The sequence below is a fragment of the Ranitomeya imitator genome, chromosome 9, assembly GCF_032444005.1.
Source record: "Ranitomeya imitator isolate aRanImi1 chromosome 9, aRanImi1.pri, whole genome shotgun sequence".
In the NCBI taxonomy this organism is placed as follows: domain Eukaryota; kingdom Metazoa; phylum Chordata; class Amphibia; order Anura; family Dendrobatidae; genus Ranitomeya; species Ranitomeya imitator.
The window spans coordinates 132,388,553-132,411,035 of record NC_091290.1 but is presented as its reverse complement, the minus strand read 5'-3'; the positions used below and the strand labels follow the sequence as shown (position 1 = coordinate 132,411,035).

The 22,483-nt window shown below is 44.1% G+C and overlaps 2 protein-coding genes across 2 annotated transcripts in view; one reads left to right on the top strand and one right to left on the bottom strand.

The window, feature by feature from the left end:
• CDH15 (cadherin 15) overlaps nt 1–4,461 on the bottom strand; it is a 45,709-nt gene extending 41,248 nt beyond the window's left edge. Inside the window, exons 1-2 of the mRNA XM_069738945.1 lie at nt 4,316–4,461; nt 25–147 (exon numbers count right to left, since the gene is read on the bottom strand). Of these exons, the coding sequence (XP_069595046.1) occupies nt 25–147; nt 4,316–4,357 (165 nt within the window). The 5' untranslated portion in view covers nt 4,358–4,461. The remainder of the gene's footprint in view (nt 1–24; nt 148–4,315) is intronic.
• Nucleotides 4,462–4,711: 250 nt separating this feature from the next.
• Nucleotides 4,712–7,062, top strand: LOC138648637 (uncharacterized). Its single transcript, XM_069738422.1, has 2 exons — nt 4,712–4,740; nt 5,433–7,062. The coding sequence occupies exons 1-2, from the start codon at nt 4,712–4,714 to the stop codon at nt 7,060–7,062; spliced, it is 1,659 nt and encodes a 552-aa protein (XP_069594523.1).
• The last annotated feature ends 15,421 nt before the right edge of the window (nt 7,063–22,483 follow it).

Sequence of the window (22,483 nt, the reverse complement as noted above, 5' to 3'; positions counted from 1 at the left end):
TGTCTGCGTAGCTGATGAGAATACCTGATCTACCGTCTTCGGCCAAGAAACTCCATTCCGATAATTACGAGATTCACGTGAGACATTTAGGATGTCTGCTGCGAGTCCGGACTTCCCGTGTTCACAAACTATTAAATTAGAAGAAACCTAAAACCAAATAAAAAAAAAAAAAAAACAACTAAATTTAAATGGACCCTAGACGATTTTGCCCTAGGTCCGGCTACGATTCAGGGCACAATACACACAGTAAAGGGGTGGTCGACACTACTGAAAGGAGTACAAGGGCTTGGAACCACAAGCAACTTTGTAATTTACCCTTCCGTTCTCAGGAATGGAGGGATTTTTATTAATTTTGGTTGCTAGGTTACCGGCTACCTCTGCAGTGAATCAGCGGTGGCCGGTTTCCGAGGTAAGGAGGCTTGCTTGCAAATATCTAGAGCTTGCAATCGACCGATCTGCCCTTATACTCTTCCAAAGCCGCAGAGGCAAATTTGCTCCTACTAACAGCATCACGGCTCAGACCAGAGGCACCGCAATGTCAATCATGAGGCATCTCCCTCTCCAGCAAGTAGGAAATTATTAGGCTAGGGGGCGATGCGCTCTTGTAGATTGAAGAAGAGAATAACCCTTTAAAAGGGAGGGAATCTCTTAACAAGTTTTGCTATAGCATGATGTAGAGGCCGAGAGCCTGATTCCAGTGATGTATCACTTATTAGGATGCGTGTTGTAAATCAGTGTTTTATCAGCAGCAGATTATCACTACAGGACTAGGTGTCTAGTCCTCCTGCTCGGTGTAACCCCATCCCCACCACGGATTGGCAGCTTTCTGTCAGTGTGGGTGGGGTTATACAGGGCTCTGTATTCTGAGCTCTGCCAGAGAAAGGAGTGATTGTATGAAAATGGCAGCAAGCAGCCCAGCAAGTGATACATCACTGGAATCAGGGTATCAGCCACTACATCATGCTACTCTCAGATTAAATAGTAAAAACCTAGTAAGAAGGATTTTTATTTTGCAGGAAGCATCCTCCACGGTATAAGACGCTGCGCTCCCTCCACCAACGGACAGACAGAGCCTCCTTGACCCTTAAAGTGTTAACATCTTGTTACTCCAGTTTAAAAGGAGAATAGGAATTTCAGATGTTATCCAGAACAAACTCCGGATTTTGCCGTTACCACGATGTTCTTGATGATATCATCACGGTTGTTAATTTCCGGTCCGTTAACCATGTCAAGTCCAGGCACAGATGGACGATGATGGTGTACAGCACTAATGGGGGGGTATTACTGTGCGGTCATCAATAGGGTTGGAAAAAAAAATGGAAGACAAGAAGTATCAGGGCACCGCCATGGGGGGCACGTCGGCCTATGCCAGCAATGGGGGAGTTATGGATGAAAAGAGATGGGTGAGGCCGAGACAGCTGCAGTCAGTGACTCACACTTACCAGGCATCGAGACAGTCAGGGATAAACCGAGACAGGGAATAAGGAGAAAAATCAGAAGTGGAATATAGTATCAGCGGTCTTGCTCTCTTGATGATGATGATGATGATGAATGTGACACATATGTGACAATGTCTACATTACCCACCATCCGTCTATAGAAGAAACCTGCATTACGAGACCAACCATAGCTAAGTTTCCACGGCCATTGCAGAAAGTTCTGCAGCACCAGAAACTTTTTAGAAGTTTTTTTTCTCTTCTAAAGGATCCTATAAAATGGCATTCATACTTCAATACTATCGACAGCCATGGAAATCGCAGTTGAAGATGGTCCTTACATGCTGCATACCCTTTGGAGACCAATTTGCTCTCTTTATTGCGCCCTCGTCTCAACTACAGACGGTAGAAGAAATGGCAGATGGAAGGGGTGACATAAGTGCAGGATCAGACTACGCGCAGCACCTGTTTGTAGTCTGTCGCCATGGAGACACATAGTTCTGTATATGAGCTGTATACAAAAAAACGGTGGGAGTCTTATTACTGTATTTCACCCATGTACATTCTAAAAAGGACAATTAAAAAGACAGGCACATGATAAAACTATATAAGTTTAAAGAGAACCTGCAAAAACACAAGGAAAACGATTCCTATTCACTTCTATTGGAAACTTTGCTGTTCAAATGATGTTTATTCCCCCTGACAATCTGTGGAAAAAAGAAACGTGTCATTTCTTTGAAGCGGATCCTGACAGAACCTGCTCCAAACTAGGCACTGTCCAATCAAAAAGCTTAAAAAAAAAGCACTTCCTATGATGGCTTTTTGGGGAGGTTTTTTTTTTTTTGGTGAGTCTTTTCCGAAAAATGCAAACCTGGGGTTTCTGCTCCTAAACTTCCTAAAAAAAAAACCCTCAATGTGCACAAACCCCAATATGGCATCCCTGAGGACAGGGTAGGTCATTCTAAGCATTTCAGCTAAGGGGTCATCCCAATTGTGGGAATATCTATTCTTGTAGAGAATTTAACCACTATATTGGAAATCCCAAACACCCTGATGCATCGTTGCAGTACCAAACACAAGCAGATGGTGGCGACAGAGTCCACCGGATGAGACGGAACTGATACTATCCAGAATAGATGAAGAGCATGTGCCTAATGCAGAACCAGGCCCAGGAGCACGTTATGAAGTGACAGCTGCTACAGATCCTACTTTTTGGGACCAAATTATATCAGTGGGACCTAACATTAAGGGCAGAGCCGGCCGAAACGTCACCCTCCATGGTGGGCCATTGCTGGACATTTTTGCTCACAATTGTGGACTTGTTGGCGCAGACTGTTGAAGAGGAGAACATTGATTATATCAATAATATGGTGTATGTCGAAGGTGGGATACATTAGGCAGTAGATGAACAGTCAGTTCTTGAAGTTAATGATTTATTGACATTTGTAAGCATCAGATTAACAAAGGTGAAATCTTAATGATGAGGCTCCAAAATTGCAGGACCTGACGGGTGTTCTCCGTACACAATGATTAGAACCTACCAAATGTGATCCAAGGATGGATAAACGGTGACCAAGAGACATGGTCGTACGCGACCAAGAGAAACGATGGCATCCCGACTGCTCCAATCCCATAGAAGAGCTATTGTAACAGATTACTGTTGGCTATGATAGAAAGGTGTCAGGATATGCAGAGCTTGTACTGACCCTGACCACTGCCAAAAGTGCCTACAATGGGAAACCCTAGACGAAGAGTTTATAGGAATGTCTCCAAATCTCCAGATCTCTACCCCATCATGTGCATATGTGCTGGAAGAACAAGTCCAATCCATGAAGGACGCGCCTCACAATTTACAGGACTTTGAATAAAAAAATTAGATCTGATCCATAGAATCTGGAAAAATTTCCTGATCCCTGAGGGGTCTGATTCTCTTACAGTCTCATCGAGAATGAATGGAGCTGGGGAGGTGCCTGGGCAACCACCGCTCCATCCAGATCTTCAGAGGATCACTGGGGGTCCCAGCAGCTGGACCCCACAGCGAACAGGAAATTCTGCGGATAGGGCATAACTTCAAATCTTGGCACAAACCCTTTTCGGGGTTTTCCACTTCTTTCTTGAAGAAGTTGTCTGCGATGGCTGCGGCCACCAATCACCAGTATCAATCACCCCAGAAGAAAAAAAGAGAGAGAGGAGACAAGCGGAGGACACAGGGAGACAGAGGTGAGTAAATGGTTCCCTTTATATTTTTACCCCACTGAGGCCATATGTAAAAACCTTTAAAGGATCTGCTTCTAACGGCTTGGTGTTAGACACCATAGGATACCTTAACAAGTCTTCTCAATAGTTAACAGTTTATTCCTATTGTCATGGATGGATATAATCGGATAGCGCTTGTAAAAACAAGTACTTTTGCAATTTACTGTTTCTTAAAATTTGCAGCCGTTCTTGAGCTATTAACATTTTTCTTTTGTTGCCTAGGAGACCGACCGCTGCTGTTGTCTAGCTTGTAAGCACTGCGCTGAAGCTGGCACGAGTTAGGGGGTAATGATGCCCTCCAGCAATCCTGACCAATTTGAAAACTAGTCATACATGCTCAATAGAAACAAGTTGATAAGCACAGTGCATGTTTTGCCGTCTAGCAGCAGTGGTCGGTCTCCAAGGCAACGAGCTGTAAACCAAAGTGTCAATATCTCAAGAACGGATGGAAATTTTAATAAGCAGTAAATTGCAAAATTGCTTGCATTTTCAAGTACTATCCATCCCAGCTTGGAACATAGTCACCTTTCCACAAATCTGTACACTGTAGTATTTATTGTTCATCCTGAACCTCCTGGTTCACAAAGTTATAAATAACATTATAGGGTGATGCAATCTTTTACCTGAAACTGCCATTTTGGAGCCTTTTGTAAACTTTGTGACATTTAGATGCATAATGGATTTTCTCTACGCCTCAATATACTTTTCGGGGTGACTGTAGAGCACCTTTCGCAGTTCGTTCCAGCAGTCAAAGGGTTAATGAGATGCTTTTTTTTTCCTATAAAAAAAAAAAAAAAAATTCACCTCCGCTTGTGAGTGTGTCTGTCAGCGAGGCTCACTTCAAATAATTTATGTCATCAGTATGTATTGTGCGAATACACATGCAGAGGAGGGAGAGCTGCTGCCGCAGGCTGTGGTGCTGTAGAGGCCCTCCTGGCTCCTGCTGTCACAGCTCATATAGTCACAGAAGCTGTGCCACCCAGGATGCCCGCAGGCGGTGCCATCTTGTCAGCCCACATATGCTCAGCTCATATGACGGCAGCTGGAGGTAAGAGGCGGCGTCTATAACGCGCACACAAATATACCGTATACGTTCATCCCACCTGACTGCCCGCCGATCGCTCGCCGCCTCGGTCAGCGACAAAGCGCTAGACGTCCTCGGAGTCACAGCTGGGTGGTAGACTCCACACACGGCCATTGGAAATCATGTAATAAAGAAAAAAACATCCTGTTCTCATATTTAAAGGGGCCGTAAACATAATGTATACAAACAGATTTTGGCTATTTTTTTTAAGGGGTTGTCCACCTTTAGCGCCAATTTTTTTTTTACTTAAATGCATGTATTTGAGACTACAAATCATTTTTGCAATTGGGTTTCATTAAAAAAAATTGCACAGCTTTGCTTGTATAGAATCTTTGCTTCCCGGCACATTCAACTTTGATGCGATCAGATGAGAGGCGCTCAGAAAAAAACCCATAAAAGAGTTAGAAAGTCTCGTCAGAATGAGCTCGCTGACAGAGTCTCAGTTAAATCATTCTGTGGTCAGCGATAGACAGTGCAACATAGAAGCAATAGAAGGCAAATGTATTGAAAACGAATTGCAAAAATTATTCTTTTTTTTAGCTCCAAGTAAAAATAAATGATGATGTGCCAAATGTGAATGCTCATCTTATTACACCATTTCATAATTATGTTTAAAAATTCTGCATTGATTGATTTAACCCCATATATTTTCACAGAGGTTGGAGAAGATTTTCTGATACAGCGTTCCAAAGCATCAGAGCATCAAGCATCAGTGCTCCAAAGCATCACAACATCCATCATCAGCGCTCCAAAGCATCAGAGCATCCAGCATCAATTCTCAAATTAATCAGAGCATCCAGCATCAGCGCTCCAAAGCATCAGAGCATCCAGCATCAGCGTTACAAAGCATCAGAGCACCAAGCATCAGCACTCCAAAGCATCAGAGAACCAAGCATCAGCACTCCAAAGCATCAGAGCACCAAGCATCAGCACTCCAAAGCATCAGAGCACCAAGCATCAGCGCTCCAAAGCATCAGAGAACCAAGCATCAGCACTCCAAAGCATCAGAGAACCAAGCATCAGCACTCCAAAGCATCAGAGCATCCAGCATCAGCACTCCAAAGCATCATAGAACCAAGCATCAGCGCTCCAAAGCATCAGAGCATCAAACATCAGCGCTCCAAAGCATCAGAGAACCAAGCATCAGCACTCCAAAGCATCAGAGCATCCAGCATCAGCGTTCCAAAGCATCAGAGGATCAAGCATCAGCACTCCAAAGCATCAGAGGATCAAGCATCAGCACTCCAAAGCATCAGAGCATCCAGCATCAGCGTTCCAAAGCATCAGAGGATCAAGCATCAGCACTCCAAAGCATCAGAGCATCCAGCATCAGTGCTCCAAAGCATCAGAGCATCCAGCATCAGCACTCCAAAGCATCAGTGCATCCAGCATCAGCGTTCCAAAGCATCAGAGCATCCAGCATCAGCGCTCCAAAGCATCAGGGCATCAAGCATCAGCACTGCAAAGCATCAGTGCATCCAGCATCAGTGCTCCAAAGCATCAGTGCATCCAGCATCAGCGTTCCAAAGCATCAGAGCATCCAGCATCAGCACTCCAAAGCATCAGTGCATCCAGCATCAGCACTCCAAAGCATCAGAGCATCCAGCATCAGCGTTCCAAAGCATCAGAGGATCAAGCATCAGCACTCCAAAGCATCAGAGCATCCAGCATCAGTGCTCCAAAGCATCAGAGCATCCAGCATCAGCACTCCAAAGCATCAGTGCATCCAGCATCAGCGTTCCAAAGCATCAGAGCATCCAGCATCAGCGCTCCAAAGCATCAGGGCATCAAGCATCAGCACTCCAAAGCATCAGTGCATCCAGCATCAGTGCTCCAAAGCATCAGTGCATCCAGCATCAGCGTTCCAAAGCATCAGAGCATTCAGCATCAGCACTCCAAAGCATCAGTGCATCCAGCATCAGCGTTCCAAAGCATCAGAGCATCCAGCATCAGCGCTCCAAAGCATCAGCGCATCAAGCATCAGCACTCCAAAGCATCAGTGCATCCAGCATCAGCACTCCAAAGCATCAGAGCACCAAGCATCAGCACTCCAAAGCATCAGTGCATCCAGCATCAGCACTCCAAAGCATCAGTGCATCCAGCATCAGTGCTCCAAAGCATCAGAGGATCAAGCATCAGCACTCCAAAGCATTAGAGCATCCAGCATCAGTGCTCCAAAGCATCAGAGGATCAAGCATCAGCACTCCAAAGCATCAGAGGATCAAGCATCAGCAATCCAAAGCATCAAGCATCAGTGCTCCAAAGCATCATAGGATCAAGCAATAGCACTCCAAAGCATCAGAGCATCCAGCATCAGCGCTCCAAAGCATCAGAGGATCAAGCATCAGTGCTCCAAAGCATCATAGGATCAAGCAATAGCACTCCAAAGCATCAGAGCATCCAGCATCAGCACTCCAAAGCATCAGTGCATCCAGCATCAGCACTCCAAAGCATCAGTGCATCCAGCATCAGTGCTCCAAAGCATCAGAGGATCAAGCATCAGCACTCCAAAGCATTAGAGCATCCAGCATCAGTGCTCCAAAGCATCAGAGGATCAAGCATCAGCACTCCAAAGCATTAGAGCATCCAGCATCAGTGCTCCAAAGCATCAGAGGATCAAGCATCAGCACTCCAAAGCATCAGAGGATCAAGCATCAGCAATCCAAAGCATCAAGCATCAGTGCTCCAAAGCATCATAGGATCAAGCAATAGCACTCCAAAGCATCAGAGCATCCAGCATCAGCGCTCCAAAGCATCAGAGCATCCAGCAGCAGCGCTACAAACAGCCACCAATACAGGGATCTTTAAAAGTTTGTACCAAGTTGATAAGTTATGACCTATCCATAGAAAGCGGGATATTTGATAGAATGGGTCTGACCATTGGGAACCCCAAACCATCCTGAAAAAGGGGTATAATAGGGCACTCTCTGAGTGGAGTGGAGGTCAAATATGCAAATCACTACTCCATTCATTGTCTATATGACTACCGAAAAACAGCGCTCACCTTTTGCAGTCTGATAGACAATTAACGATGCAGTGCTACATTTCGTAATGCGGTTTACGTAAAGTAATTACCATACATGTTGCTTGCCCCCCCCCCCAAAAAAAAATGTGTTCTACAGGCGCTTTTTCCAATGTAATGACAGAGAAGTTGCAAGCAGTTTTGAAGTGATTGTTAGTGTGGAAACCACGTCCAAAACAGCATTAAAAAATCTCAGTATGACCTTAGTGCGTGTTCACATGAAGTTTTATAACTGAAAAGCCACGTCAAATGCTCTTCTGTTGATTTCAATGAGAAATGCACATTGCTGTTCATACAGTGAGTTTTTTTCCCCCGATAAGATTTGGAAATTGTGGAACATGCTGGAAATTTGACATTGTCAAGTTAAAGGTGTTGGGGAAAAAAAATGCTTAAAAAAAAAAAAACACGTCAGATATGAAACCTCTTCAAATACCACCTTGATTTCTGATGTGGATTTCTCTGGAAAAATCATACTGAATTTGTCAGACTCAAGGGAATAAAAAGTTTGTGTGATCGTACCATAACATGTCTCGAGCTCAGGCCTGCAAAAAGAACCCATAATATGTAGGAACCGGTACATTATATAAAGAAGCCTTGTGCCAGAAGGTAGGAGATCTATGGGGTAACGTTTCTCCTTGTGCAGAGAGACAAGCCAGGCCTGGCATGTCAGAGTAAGGAGACTTATAGGCCATGCATGCTCCTCTGGGAAATTAAAGATGCAAATTGCAATAGAAATTACCACCTAAAATCACAGAAAGCCACTTAGAAGAGGCAATTGAGCCAACTGGCGAAAATGTTACACAGCGGTGGGACCATTGGCTTATAAGAAAGCTGTGCCTCCAGCAGAGGGCGTCCATGAGCTGGCACACGGTGCAGTGGGTAAAGGCTGCCAGCTGTTGGTACTTCATTGCAGAAAAGAAAAGGGAAAGTCTCCTTGGCAGACCCCGGCCGTCTCCCTGTGGGAATATCGGCTCCGCAGCAGTGTGCACACAGCCTTATCTGCAGACATGGCTGAGAACACACCGAGAGCTGGCATTAACTTTATGCCACCGCTGGGGATAATCTGGGGGGGATGAGAAATAGATGCTGAGTGTATGAAAGTGTTAATGGCTGGAGAAATGCTGAGTGCGGAGTAGTGTTAATTTCTGCAGGATGGCGCGGTGCGGAGGTGTTAACCGTCCTGGGCACGTATGGGATTAGTAATGTGCGGATGTGGCCGGATGGATGGATGCGCGGTGAATTAGGGCTTTTTCCATACTGGTGTAAATGTATGCGCTGTTACTGGCTTATCGAGAGTCATTAGCGGCCGGCGCGTGCTGATGGGAAAATGTACGCCTCTCCCTACTAAATGAATATCAGGAGCCATCCTGTGATATTATGGCCGTGTTAACATGCGCCGGTGGTGCGGTTTGGTGTTTGTAACTGGTTTCTTCCTTAGCAGTATATAGAAAACGAAGCATCAGCTCAGCTTCCCTCCACTATCACATAAGAGATGAAAAAAATATCTAAACTATGATTCTCATTGACAATGATGTTGGTTCTACTTATAAAAGCGTAGGTCTATTTCAGATAAGACCTGGATGGATAATTACTAGTGATGACGGTACGTGCTCGGATAAGGTGTTATCTGAGCATGCTCCGGTGCTAACCGAGTGTCTTCGGTGTGCTCGAAAAATATGTTTGAGTCTCCGCGGCTGCATGTCCCGCAATTAATCCACCCCTTTCATAGGACACCCTAAATGGTTGAAAGCAGAAACTGCAGGAAAGTGCATTGTGTTGGAGAGCACAGGTGCAGCACGAGAGAAGCCCGATGGAAAGTCAAGGGGAAAATCTTCACCAGCTGCCGGAAATTTCACAAAAATTACATTACTTTGTTTTTTGTTTTTTTTTAAGTGTAAGGTAATACCATTGTGAGAAATTTTGTGAATGTGTTAAGTTTTCCTTAAGGGGGGAAAAAAGTATGAAAATCTGCATCCTAGGAGTGGTAACTACCCCATAAGTCACCTATCCAAAAGACTAAGCAATAACGTGGGAATCGGAAGGGTCCGACAGCTGGAAGCCCCCCTGATCCCAAGAACGGGGCCAACACCACTCCATTTTTCCTCTATGTCAGAGCTAGCCATCAGCTGTGCTCATAGCTGTCCCATGTTAGGGTATGTGCACACGTAAGAAAAGAGGTGCAGAATTTTCTGCATAAAATCCGCATCTCCTGGCAGAATCCGCAGCCGCGGATTTTGTGCGGATTTTCAGCGGTTTTTGGCCACTGCGGAATTTTAACATAGAGGGGCGCAGAACCGCTGCAGATCCGCACAAAAGAAGTGACATACACTTTTTTGAAATCCGCAGCAATTCCGTACTGATTTTTCTGCACCATCTGCACATCTTTTTTCTTTTTACATAGACTAACATTATACTGTACATCACAGTGCGGATCTGCACCATTTCTGCGCGGTAAAATCCACAGCAAATCTGCATCGTGTGCACATAGCCTAAAGGATGATGATGTGCAAGGATTGCCACCGTTTCATCCCCCCCAAAAAAAGAATTTCAGACCCTTTCATGGCATCATTGCGACCCCAAATTAGCACCTATCAATCTTCGGATTCGCCCTTTAAAAGGGTCAGGGGCTGACTTGCAGGGTAGGTGCAATTTTGTGAGATGTACAGTTCACCCTGTATATAAATTCATGTAGTATATGGAAAGGAAACCGTTCCGAAAAATCTTCCCCGCCTGTCACAATGGCTGTCACTCTTCCCTGACAGCGCAGTGGCCATTGCTCCCGCTGTCTGTAAGTCCATCTTTAATGTCTCCGTGTCCTTGACTAATGTCACTGACGGATATTGTTTATCGTGTTAATGGACTAGACAGTTCAACAAGAGCGCAGTCCGCCCCCACCGTGTACGTCCACATGAGCGCACATCCTATACCCATAGGCACCACCCTTCTTCCCCTCGCTGACCTGCCTGCTGCCGCGCAGGACAGGGGCAGCCGAGCAGATGTTGCCTGCCACTGGCGTTCTCTAGCCTGGGCATAGCCACATCACATCACATTATGCCGGAGCAGCACGAAGCATATTCTGTCTGTCCTCCACACCAGCTGAAGGATTCACATTGCCCTGGGCACTGATACTACAAAGGCTGAAAAATCTCTCCACCCCCCCCCCACCGCCATAAAATCGTAAAACGAATGCATTAACTCACCTCATCTACATAACCGCTGTAAAGGAGGATGCCGTTACGTAGTGATTGTGCAGAGCGTTCACGGCTGGGTGCATGCGCACAAGTGTATACCACATAAGTGCTTGGTGTTGGCTCCGCTGGAATTCATTACATTCTAATATTTAATAAATAGAAATGTACCAAAACTAAGTCACTTTTCAAAAAATAAAAGCCGCTGTTCTCCCGATTCCGGCTCTGTTTTTCTTTTCTTCCTGCTCCTCTCCGTTCTTGAGATACGGCCCCTTCTTCCTTGGTTAGTCTTGTTAGTTAACTGGGAGAGACTCCTCAAGGAAACGCCCATGAAGAGTAGAAGATCACGCCTACTTGGCTAAAAGTCTAGATTTATATTCAAGGCGATATCTCAGGAATGGAGAGGCGCAGGAACAAATGAAAAACATCGCCGGATTCAGGAAAACGACAGCATTGACATAATATAATAATATTAAATATTTATGTGCAAGTGACAAGTCCTCTAAGTGCATACGGCAGCACTTCTTAATGGCATAATTATAGGGTTCCTAAATAATAATAATGGACAGTGGATTATTTTAATCGGGAAGTTTCTAGTTTTGAAAGACATCATCCATTTTATCAAGTAATATACTTAAAAAAAAATTCATTATTTTTTAAAACCCCTGGGGGTCTTGAAACGCAGTTCGGGTAATGGTGGATATTCGGGTTGGGACCCGACTCTTGCTGAGATCTTCAGATGCAGAGGGCTCCTTTCATAGATGGCGTGCAATAGACTGAATAGACATTTCTTTTTATTGCACCACCATACATTTTTTGTTTTTGGCACTGGAACGTTTTTGGGGGGCTCCTTTCGGAGAGGACTTGCAATAGACCGAATCACTGTGCACTTTTTATGGCACCACCATACTTTTTTTGTTTTTGGCACTGGAAAGTTTTTTGGGTGCCTCCTTTCGGAGAGGACTTGCAATAGACCGAATCCTTGTGCACTTTTTTATGGCACTATTATACTTATTTTAATTTTTGCACTGGAAAGTTTTTGGGGGGCTTGTTTCAGAATAGACCGAATCCTAACCCTTTCACACACTTTTTTTTTTTTCTCGTTTTTTTGCAGTGGTAATGTCATTCAAAAACTCAAATGAATGGGTGAGAGTGGTGCCGCTGCCCCTTCTTTCTGCAAAGTAGATGAGACCCCCATGGCAGTCCCCCGCCATCATTCTAAAATTCTTTAAAAAATTGCTTTTAAATGTTGTGCAATTGTAGAGAATATATCCAATCCATGAAAAACGCATGAATTGGATGCAAGACCCTGTATACCCCACCATGAGGGCAAATACCTTCCGAAAGATGCATCACTCTAAGGTTACATTACAGAGGTCGCGGCGGTTTAAGGAGCCAAAGGAGGGTGGTCATTCTTACGACTACAGACATATAGAAGACGACTTTGTCCTAAAAAAAATCAGGCAGAGGGGCATTAATCCCCGTTCCCCCCCCCCCCCTCGCAAAGTACCAGAAGTGCACCGCGTGTTGTCAAGGGAGAGAATCCTGCGAGGAAAGGATGAGCCGCACATATAGCAGTAATAAAACCAGCCGAGCCTGGAATTTTTATCTGGCAATAAAAGATAATGTCAGCTATAAAGAAACTTGGAAGCCCAGCACCCCCCGGGCACACATTCCACCGTCTGCTGATCGCTGCAGACACAGCACGGGCAGAGCGCAGGGAGCGCGTGGCACAATGCGGGGAGCAGACAATACACTGGGCACGCGGTACAGCAGGCAGAAAGCGAGAGGATGGCATAACCTCCGAGAGATAAGCCTTCATTACACCCGACGAGCGGGGCACAATGGGCACATAATAGCGTGAAGAGTGCAGAGCTAAAGCTGGCAGAACACAATACCCCCAATAGAAGCTTTATATAGGGGAGGGGTGCAATGCAAAACACCAATAAGGTCACCAGCTTAAGAGAATATTACAAAAAGGACAGATTAATGTCATTAATCAAGGCACGGAAGCCCAGAGTAGACAAGATAGCGCCAAGGCAAGGAGGCACAGGGCAGTGCATGCCAAATAAAGCAGGGGGCGGCGAGGCAGGAGGTAGACTGTGCCCAGGGTTACAGGGAGCCATGCCACCTGCATTCAGTAATGTATCGTTTCCTCTATAGTCACTAGTGCGGGCACACTTACCGTACATACTGGATATGATATTGGGACAGAGCCGGACTAGAGCGGGTGCAGAGGACAGCCACCGACATTAGGAAATGGGTGACAGACGAGTTATCAGACTGGGGGGTATAGAGTACGGAAAAAAGAAGGCTCAGGGGCGATCTTATTACACCGTACAAATATATGAGGGGACAGAACAGAGATCTGTACAATGATCTTTACACACCTAGGCCTGCAAACGGGACAAGGGGGCATCCTGTACATCGTGAGACTATGGATTCATTACTGTGCAAACAGTGAGACTCTGGATTCTTTAATGTGTGAACAGTGAGACTATGGAGTCTTTAATGTGCGAACAGTGATACTATGGATTCTTTACTGTACAAGCAGTGAGACTATGGATTCTTTACTGTGAGAGCAGTGAGACTATGGATTCTTTACTGTGAGAGCAGTGAGACTATGGATTCTTTACTGTGTGAGCAATGAGACTAAGGATTTTTTTACTGTGCGAGCAGTGAGAATATGTATACTTTACTGTATGAGCAGTGAGACTATGGATTCTTTACTGTGAGAACTGTGAGACTATTGATTTGTTACTGTGCGAGAATTAAGATTATGGGTTCTTTTCTGTGAGAGCTGTGAGACTATGGATTCTTTACTGTGAGACCATGGATTCTTTACTGTGAGAGCTATGAGACTAAGGATTCTTTACTGTGCAGGTAGTGAGACTATCAATTCTTTACTGTGAGAGCAGTGAAACTATGGATTCTTTACTGTGCAGGCCGTGAGACTATTGATTCTTTACTGTGAGAGAAGTGAGGCTATGGATTCTTTACTGTGAGAGAAGTGAGGCTATGGATTATTTACTGTGAGAGCAGTGAGACTATGGATTCTTTACTGTAAGAACATTAAGACTATGGATTCTTTACTGTGAGAGCTGTGAGACTATTGATTCTTTACTGTGTGAGCAATGAGACTAAGGATTTTTTTTACTGTGCGAGCAGTGAGAATATGTATCCTTTACTGTATGAGCAGTGAGACTATGGATTCTTTACTGTGAGAACTGTGAGACTATTGATTTGTTACTGTGCGAGAATTAAGATTATGGGTTCTTTACTGTGAGAGCTGTGAGACCATGGATTCTTTATTGTGAGAGTTATGAGACTAAGGATTCTTTACTGTGCAGGTGAGTGAGACTATCGATTCTTTACTGTGAGAGCAGTGACACTATGGATTCTTTACTGTGCAGGCCGTGAGACTATTGATTCTTTACTGTGAGAGAAATGAGGCTATGGATTCTTTACTGTGAGAGAAGTGAGGCTATGGATTATTTACTGTGAGAGCAGTGAGACTATGGATTCTTTACTGTAAGAACAATAAGACTATGGATTCTTTACTGTGAGAGCTGTGAGACTATTAATTCTTTACTGTGAGAGCAATGAGACTATGGATTCTTTACTATAAGAGCATGGATTCTTTACTGTGAGAGCAGTGAGACTATGGATTATTTACTGTGAGAGCAGTGAGACTATGGATTCTTTACTGCGCGAGCAGTGAGATTATGGACTTTTTACTGTGAAAGTAGTGAGACTAATGTGCTAACAGTGAGATTATTGATTCTTTACTGTCCAAGCAGTAAAAGTGAAAAACTCTGCCACATGATGTTGTAATGGTCGATTCACTACAAAAGAAAAGGGATGACCTGGATGCCTTTCAAGAAAAATATAATATTAGAGAGCTAATCTCATTGCCGTTTTGCTCCAATTATGGGCCAATTAGCAACGGCCTCATGGGGTTTTGCCTTCATCTGGATCTACGTGTTAGGTTATAGGTTGAACTGGAAGGACGTGTGTCTACCTTCAACCTTATAGACTCTATTGTTCCCTGATATCAGCCGTTTCAGTGTCTTCAATGAGACGGGGAGCATAAAAAAAGAATCTTCCCCCATGATCTCTACTTCTTCCCAAAATATGAGGAATGTTTAAAATAATTAAATGCGTTATAACGGAGCCACATGAGGGGTGAGCAGTGCTGATGACGGTCCGACCCCACCACCCTGCCGATTGCAGTCCCATCCTTGAACGAGACATGAGCATGGTACCTGTTGATCATTCACTCGCGGGGGTCCGAACATCATCGGCATTACTCACTTCCACTCCGGATAGGGATTTTGGGGACTTAGGATAGGTCACCTGTGCACCAGTGAAAGTATATTGACTTCTCTACAATGTTTTCCTTTGCTTCCATCGTCTTCTGAACTGAGGGTCAATCGTCTTCTGATTTTCGAGGGACAAAATTGAAGTGCTGGATTATATTTCGGGCCGGGCCTGAGTGGGCTTTTGCATGAGTGGGTTTTTCTCTGATGCATTTTGCATGGAACTGTAATGTTATATGCATGCACCGTTTTTTGGTGGATTGGTTGGCCCTGGACTGTGCATGTCATTAGTCCTGCAAGAATTAGTCCTGTCACTTTGTCCTGTGGCTAGGTCAGGAGGTTAATTGCTGCGTGGCGAGCCAGATACTCCCATTTTAGATCCAATCTATCACAACAGATTCCTCTAGAATTATACTAATGATCCGGACCCCCCGGTCGCTCCCCCCCCCTCCCTCAACACACAAAGAAACAGGCATATTCCCCTTCATTACCTACGGCTGAACTGGCCGAGAGATGGATCGTTAGCGGCCGGCCTGCTATTTATTCCCTGCTGGGTCCTGCCTGTCAGCGGAGCAGTTATGAATGAGGCTCTGCTGCTCCGTATTGATCCGACTGCCAAGTCCGAGAGATGTCACCAAATTCAGGACCACACCGGGGACCAAAGCCAAGGGATTAACCCTTTACGGTGCGCAGGAAAGCACAGAATAATGACAAAGTGAACGTGATCTGCTCTGCACACGATTACGGTATCGTGCTCTGCAGGGTGCATGTCTGGTTTACGGTGCGCACATAATGTCCTGCATGTTACATGTTTTTGTAATTATAGAATAGTTTAATGGAATTTGGCGTATGCAGCAGACATGACAGCTCGCTGACTGATTCCAGCGAGTCTGGGGTAATGGCAGTACAGAAATGCTCCGCAGGTAATTAGGGTATAATGGACTTCATGTTGCCTGACTGCTCTGCAGGTAATTACAGTACAATGCACCCCATGTTATAGGACTGGTTTGGGGGTAATTACGGTATAGCACACTGTGTGCTGTGTTGCTCTGCAAGTGATTCCTGTGTAATGTGCTCCATATTGTGTGACCGAAGGCTGAGGGCGATCGCTGACAACCTGCAGGTGTATGGAGGGACAGCAGAGATCTGTACAATGAGCTTCTCACACCTCGTCTGCAGTGATGAAAAGGGGACATCCTCTACATAATCACAGGGAAAGATTCTCTACTGTACAAGCAGTGAAACTATGGATTATTTACTGTGCAAGCAGTGAGACTATGGATTCTTTACTGTGCAAGCAGTGAGGCTATGGATTCTTTACTGTGTGGACAGTGAGGCTATGGATTCTTTACTGTGCAAGCAGTGAGACTATGGATTCTTTACTGTGTGAGAAGTGAGGCTATGGATTATTTACTGTTTGAGCAGTGAGACTATTGATTATTTACTGTGCAAGCAGTGAGACTATGGATTCTTTACTGTGCAAGCAGTGAGACTATGGATTCTTTACCGTGAAAGCAGTGAAACTATGGATTCTTTACTGTGCAAGCAGTGAGGCTATGGATTCTTTACTGTGCAAGCAGTGAGGCTATGGATTCTTTACTGTGTGAGCAGTGAGGCTATGGATTCTTTACTGTGCAAGCAGTGAGACTATGGAGTCTTTACTGTGAGAGCAGTGAGACTATGGATTCTTTACTGTGCAAGCAGTGAGACTATGGATTCTCTACTGTGCAAGCAGTGAGACTATGGATTATTTACTGTGCAAGCAGTGAGACTATGGATTCTTTACTGTGCAAGCAGTTAGGCTATGGATTCTTTACTGTGCAAGCAGTGAGACTATGGATTCTTTACTGTGTGAGCAGTGAGGCTATGGATTCTTTACTGTGTGAGCAATGAGACTATGGATTCTTTACTGTACAAGCCGTGAGACTAAGGATTATTTACTGTATGAGCAGTGAGACTATGGATTCTTTACTATGCGAGAAATGAGACTATGGATTCTCTACCATTTGAGCCGTGAGACTATGTATTATTTACTGTACAAGCCTTGAGACTATGGATTCCTTACTGAGAGAGCAGTGAGACTATGGACTCTTTACTGTGAGAGCAGTGAGGAGGTGTTATATAACTTTTATAGATGATTGCGGTATAACATAGACCATGTTATGAAGCTTTTTTGTATTGTACTGTATGCTATATATGTGATCTGCAGGTAATTACTCATCATGTAGGATGACTGCTGTTAGAGAAGTTACCATACAATGTACCGCACTAGGTCTGAACAGCTCTGCAGGATTATAGTGCACCATACCCCAAATATAAAAAACTATAAAGTGCACCGCGTCCTATAACTGCATTGTGGTAATTGTGGTACATTCTCATCCACGTTATATGGCCACATAGCATTCTGTATGTGACTGTTTTATAGATAATTAAGGTTAAAATATACTCCGACTGCTTACAGGCCATTATGGTATACCGTACGGTGTGCCAGGGTATGGCGGTATACACTTCACACTTTTAATATGACTTTTTGCAGCTACTTCTATTATATTATGTACTCCACTATTCTGCAAGTAACAATGATGCAAAAATGCATTATGTTACATGACTGGTCTATGGAAAATTACAATATAATGTACATAATATTACAGGATTGCCCTGCAGGATATTACAGCACATTGTACTGCTTTACCCCTCTACGGGTAATTATTGTGTAATGTGCTCCATGGTATATGTCTGCTCTGCAGGAAGTAGATCTAATTTTTCTGCGGAAAGTTATAACATCTGGAGGTTCTTGTGGGCTGTTGTAACCTGATCCAGGCAGCAGTTCTGTGGGACAGACAGGGGAGAGGAGGAAAAGAAGAGAGAAGCCCTCTGCTCAGCATGGTTCCTTGCAACTTCTGGGATGTAAAAGTGATCTGCAGGAGAGGCGAGAATGTCTAAGGCTCAAAAGATCACTGTTTTCAGCAGCATATCGTCTTGTCAAAACAGTAGTTGTGCTGCTGAGAGATTAATTACATATCATGCAGTGCGCATCTGAAGTGAGATCTGCCTGTGTAAATAGATATAAAATGATGGCCGACCAATAAGCGCGTTGCTGGTCGGCGGTCTTTCAACACTGATCATCAAGCACCTTAGCTGTTGTTCTGCCTCTGCAAATAGTAATGCATTTTTACAGTTTTTGTACAACCACCTGTAAAAGACACACATGCATGCGCTCAATTTAAGGGGGTGCTACAAGGTGAAGAAAAGTCTTACATCGTAATTATCGTTTAATATTTTATTCCATAAATTAATAGCACAGGTGAAAATAAACGACTTTGTAATAGATTTTATCTGAGAAATTTGCTTCTTGGACTCATATTTCTCTCACATTTCATGGATAAAATGTGTAGTCAGTGCACACAAACTCTCCCCATTACTCAGATAGGAGATGACAGGTGGTGCTTTTAGACTTCTATGATGAGGGAGGAGCTAGTGGAACACACAGACATTCTAAGGAGGAGCTAGTGGAAAACAGATATTCCAGGGAGGAGCTAGTGGAAAACAGATATTCTAGGGAGGAGCTAGTGGAACACACAGACATTCTAGGGAGGAGCTAGCGGAACACAGACATTCTAGGGAGGAGATAGTGGAACACACAGACATTCTAGGGAGGAGCTAGTGGAACACACAGACATTCTAGGGAGGAGCTAGCGGAACACAGACATTCTAGGGAGGAGCTAGTGGAACACACAGACATTCTAGGGAGGAGCTAGTGGAACACACAGACATTCTAGGGAGGAGCTAGCGAAAGACAGACATTGTAGGGAGGAGCTAGTGGAACATACAGACATTCTAGGGAGGAGATAGTGGAACACACATACATTCTAGGGAGGAGCTAGTGGAACATACAGACATTCTAGGGAGGAGCTAGTGGAAAACACAGACATTCCAGGGAGGAGCTAGTGAAACACACACAGGCATTCTAGGGAGGAGCTAGTGGAACACACACACATTCTAGGGAGGAGCCAGTGGAACACACAGACATTCTAGGGAGGAGCCAGTGGAACACACAGACATTCTAGGGAGGAGCTAGCGAAAGACAGACATTGTAGGGAGGAGCTAATGGGACATACAGACATTCTAGGGAGGAGCTAGTGGAACACACATACATTCTAGGGAGGAGCTAGTGGAACATACAGACATTCTAGGGAGGAGCTAGTGGAACACACAGACATTCTAGGGAGAAGCTAGTGGAACACACAGATGTTCTAAGGAGGAGCTAGTGGAACACACAGAAGTTCTAGGGAGGAGCTAGTGGAACACACAGGGATTCTAGAGAGGAGCTAGTGGAACACACAGACATTCTAGGGAGGAGCTAGTGGAACACAGACATTCTAGGGAGGAGCTAGTGGAACACACAGATGTTCTAGGGAGGAGCTAGTGGAACACACAGACATTCTAGGGAGGAGCTAGTGGAACACACAGACATTCGAGGGAGGAGCTAGTGGAACACACAGACATTCGAGGGAGGAGCTAGTGGAACACAAAGACATTCTAGGGACGAGCTAGCGGAACACACAGACATTCTAGGGAGGAGCTAGAGGCCAACAAAGACATGCTGATGCAAGTTCTCCTGAAACGACAGTTACAGTTCTCCATTGAACTTTATGAGCACTATATATATATATTTTGTCCACTTTATTTATTTTTGCAAACCGTGGAAGATGGCGATACAAACCCCACCCCCCCAACAAAGAATCTATATTATCTATCTATAATTTCAGAGGTTTATAAAAAATGATATATATATATATATATATATATATATATATATATATATACAGTACATACACACAATCTTTTTTTTTTTTTTAGGGAAAGGTTGATAAGTTGCCATTTTTCAAAGTTTAAATTAAATAAACTTAGGGCTTATATTCTGCTTGATGAACTCATTGTTTAATGATAGAAATAAGGAGGAGCTAGCGAAAGACAGACATTGTAGGGAGGAGCTAGTGGAACATACAGACATTCTAGGGAGGAGATAGTGGAACACACATACATTCTAGGGAGGAGCTAGTGGAAAACACAGACATTCCAGGGAGGAGCTAGTGGAACACACACAGGCATTCTAGGGAGGAGCTAGTGGAACACACACACATTCTAAGGAGGAGCCAGTGGAACACACAGACATTCTAGGGAGGAGCAAGTGGAACACACAGACATTCTAGGGAGGAGCTAGTGGAACACACAGACATTCTAGGGAGGAGCTAGTGGAACACACAGACATTCTAGGGAGGAGCTAGCGAAAGACAGACATTGTAGGGAGGAGCTAATGGGACATACAGACATTCTAGGGAGGAGCTAGTGGAACACACATACATTCTAGGGAGGAGATAGTGGAACATACAGACATTCTAGGGAGGAGCTAGTGGAACACACAGACATTCTAGGGAGAAGCTAGTGGAAAACACAGATGTTCTAAGGAGGAGCTAGTGGAACACACAGAAGTTCTAGGGAGGAGCTAGTGGAACACACAGGCATTCTAGAGAGGAGCTAGTGGAACACACAGACATTCTAGGGAGGAGCTAGTGGAACACAGACATTCTAGGGAGGAGCTAGTGGAACACACAGATGTTCTAGGGAGGAGCTAGTGGAACACACAGACATTCCAGGGAGGAGCTAGTGGAACACACAGACATTCTAGGGAGGAGCTAGTGGAACACACAGACATTCTAGGGAGGAGCTAATGGAACACACAGACATTCTAGGGAGGAGCTAGTGGAACACACAGAAATTCTAGGGAGGAGCTAGTGGAACACAGACATTCTAGGGAGGAGCTAGTGGAACACACAGACATTCTAGGGAGGAGCTAGTGGAACACACAGACATTCGAGGGAGGAGCTAGTGGAACACACAGACATTCTAGGGAGGAGCTAGTGGAACACAAAGACATTCTAGGGACGAGCTAGCGGAACACACAGACATTCTAGGGAGGAGCTAGAGGCCAACAAAGACATGCTGATGCAAGTTCTCCTGAAACGACAGTTACAGTTCTCCACTGAACTTTATGAGCACTATATATATATATTTTGTCCACTTTATTTATTTTTGCAAACCGTGGAAGATGGCGATACAAACCCCACCCCCCCCAACAAAGAATCTATATTATCTATCTATAATTTCAGAGGTTTATAAAAAATGATATATATATATATATATATATATATATATATATATATATATATATATATATATATATATATATATATATATATATATATATATCTATATAATTGCCTAAGGGTTTTTCCGTCTGTCTGTCTGTCCTGGAAATCCCGCGTCTCTGATTGGTCGAGGCTGCCAGTGACTATGATGTCATAAAGGACGTAGACATCCCGCGTCTGATTGGTCGAGGCCGCCAGGCCTCGACCAATCAGCAACGGGCACAGCGACGATGATGTCATAAAGGACGTAGAAATCCCACGTTTCTGATTCAGCGACGGGCACAGTATCGACGTAGATGTCATAATGGTTGCCATGGCGACGATGATGTCATAAAGGTTGCCTCGACCAATCAGCGACGGGCACAGTCTGCCGCGAATTCTGGAATCATCATTGTCCATATACTACGGGGACATGCATATTCTAGAATACCCGATGCGTTAGAATCGGGCCACAATCTAGTATATATATATATATACACAGTACATACACACTTAATCTTTTTTTTTTTTTTTTTAGGGGAAGGTTGATTAAGTTGCTATTTTTCAAAGTTTAAATTAAATAAACTTAGGGCTTATATTCTGCTTGATGAACTCATTGTTTAATGATAGAAATTTGGGGTACATACGATGTTTTGATCCCTTTTTATTGCATTATTTTTCGGGGAAGCGTGGCGATAAATTTTCTTTTTCTGCATTTACCTTACGAGCTAATTAATTCTATGTTTTTGATAGACCGGACTTTCACGGATATGGCGATACTAAATATCTTTGTTTTTCTTCCTTTGTTTTAAAGGAAAAAATATTTTACATTTTTATATTTTCAAAAACTAGTATTTTATTTTGTTACCTACATTTTCAGTCCCTTTAGGGGTCTTTATTGCTTGTTCTATATACTACAATGCAACTGTAATGTAGTATCTAATAAAAATCACGGGCCCTGTCATCCACGTGAGTAACCACACCACTGGC

Coding starts and splice junctions, on each gene's coding strand:
- LOC138648637 (XM_069738422.1), top strand. CDS start 4,712: ATGCTCAGCTCATATGACGGCAGCTGGAG. Junction 4,741..5,432: donor TCATATGACGGCAGCTGGAG/GTAAGAGGCGGC, acceptor ATATTTTCACAG/AGGTTGGAGAAGATTTTCTG.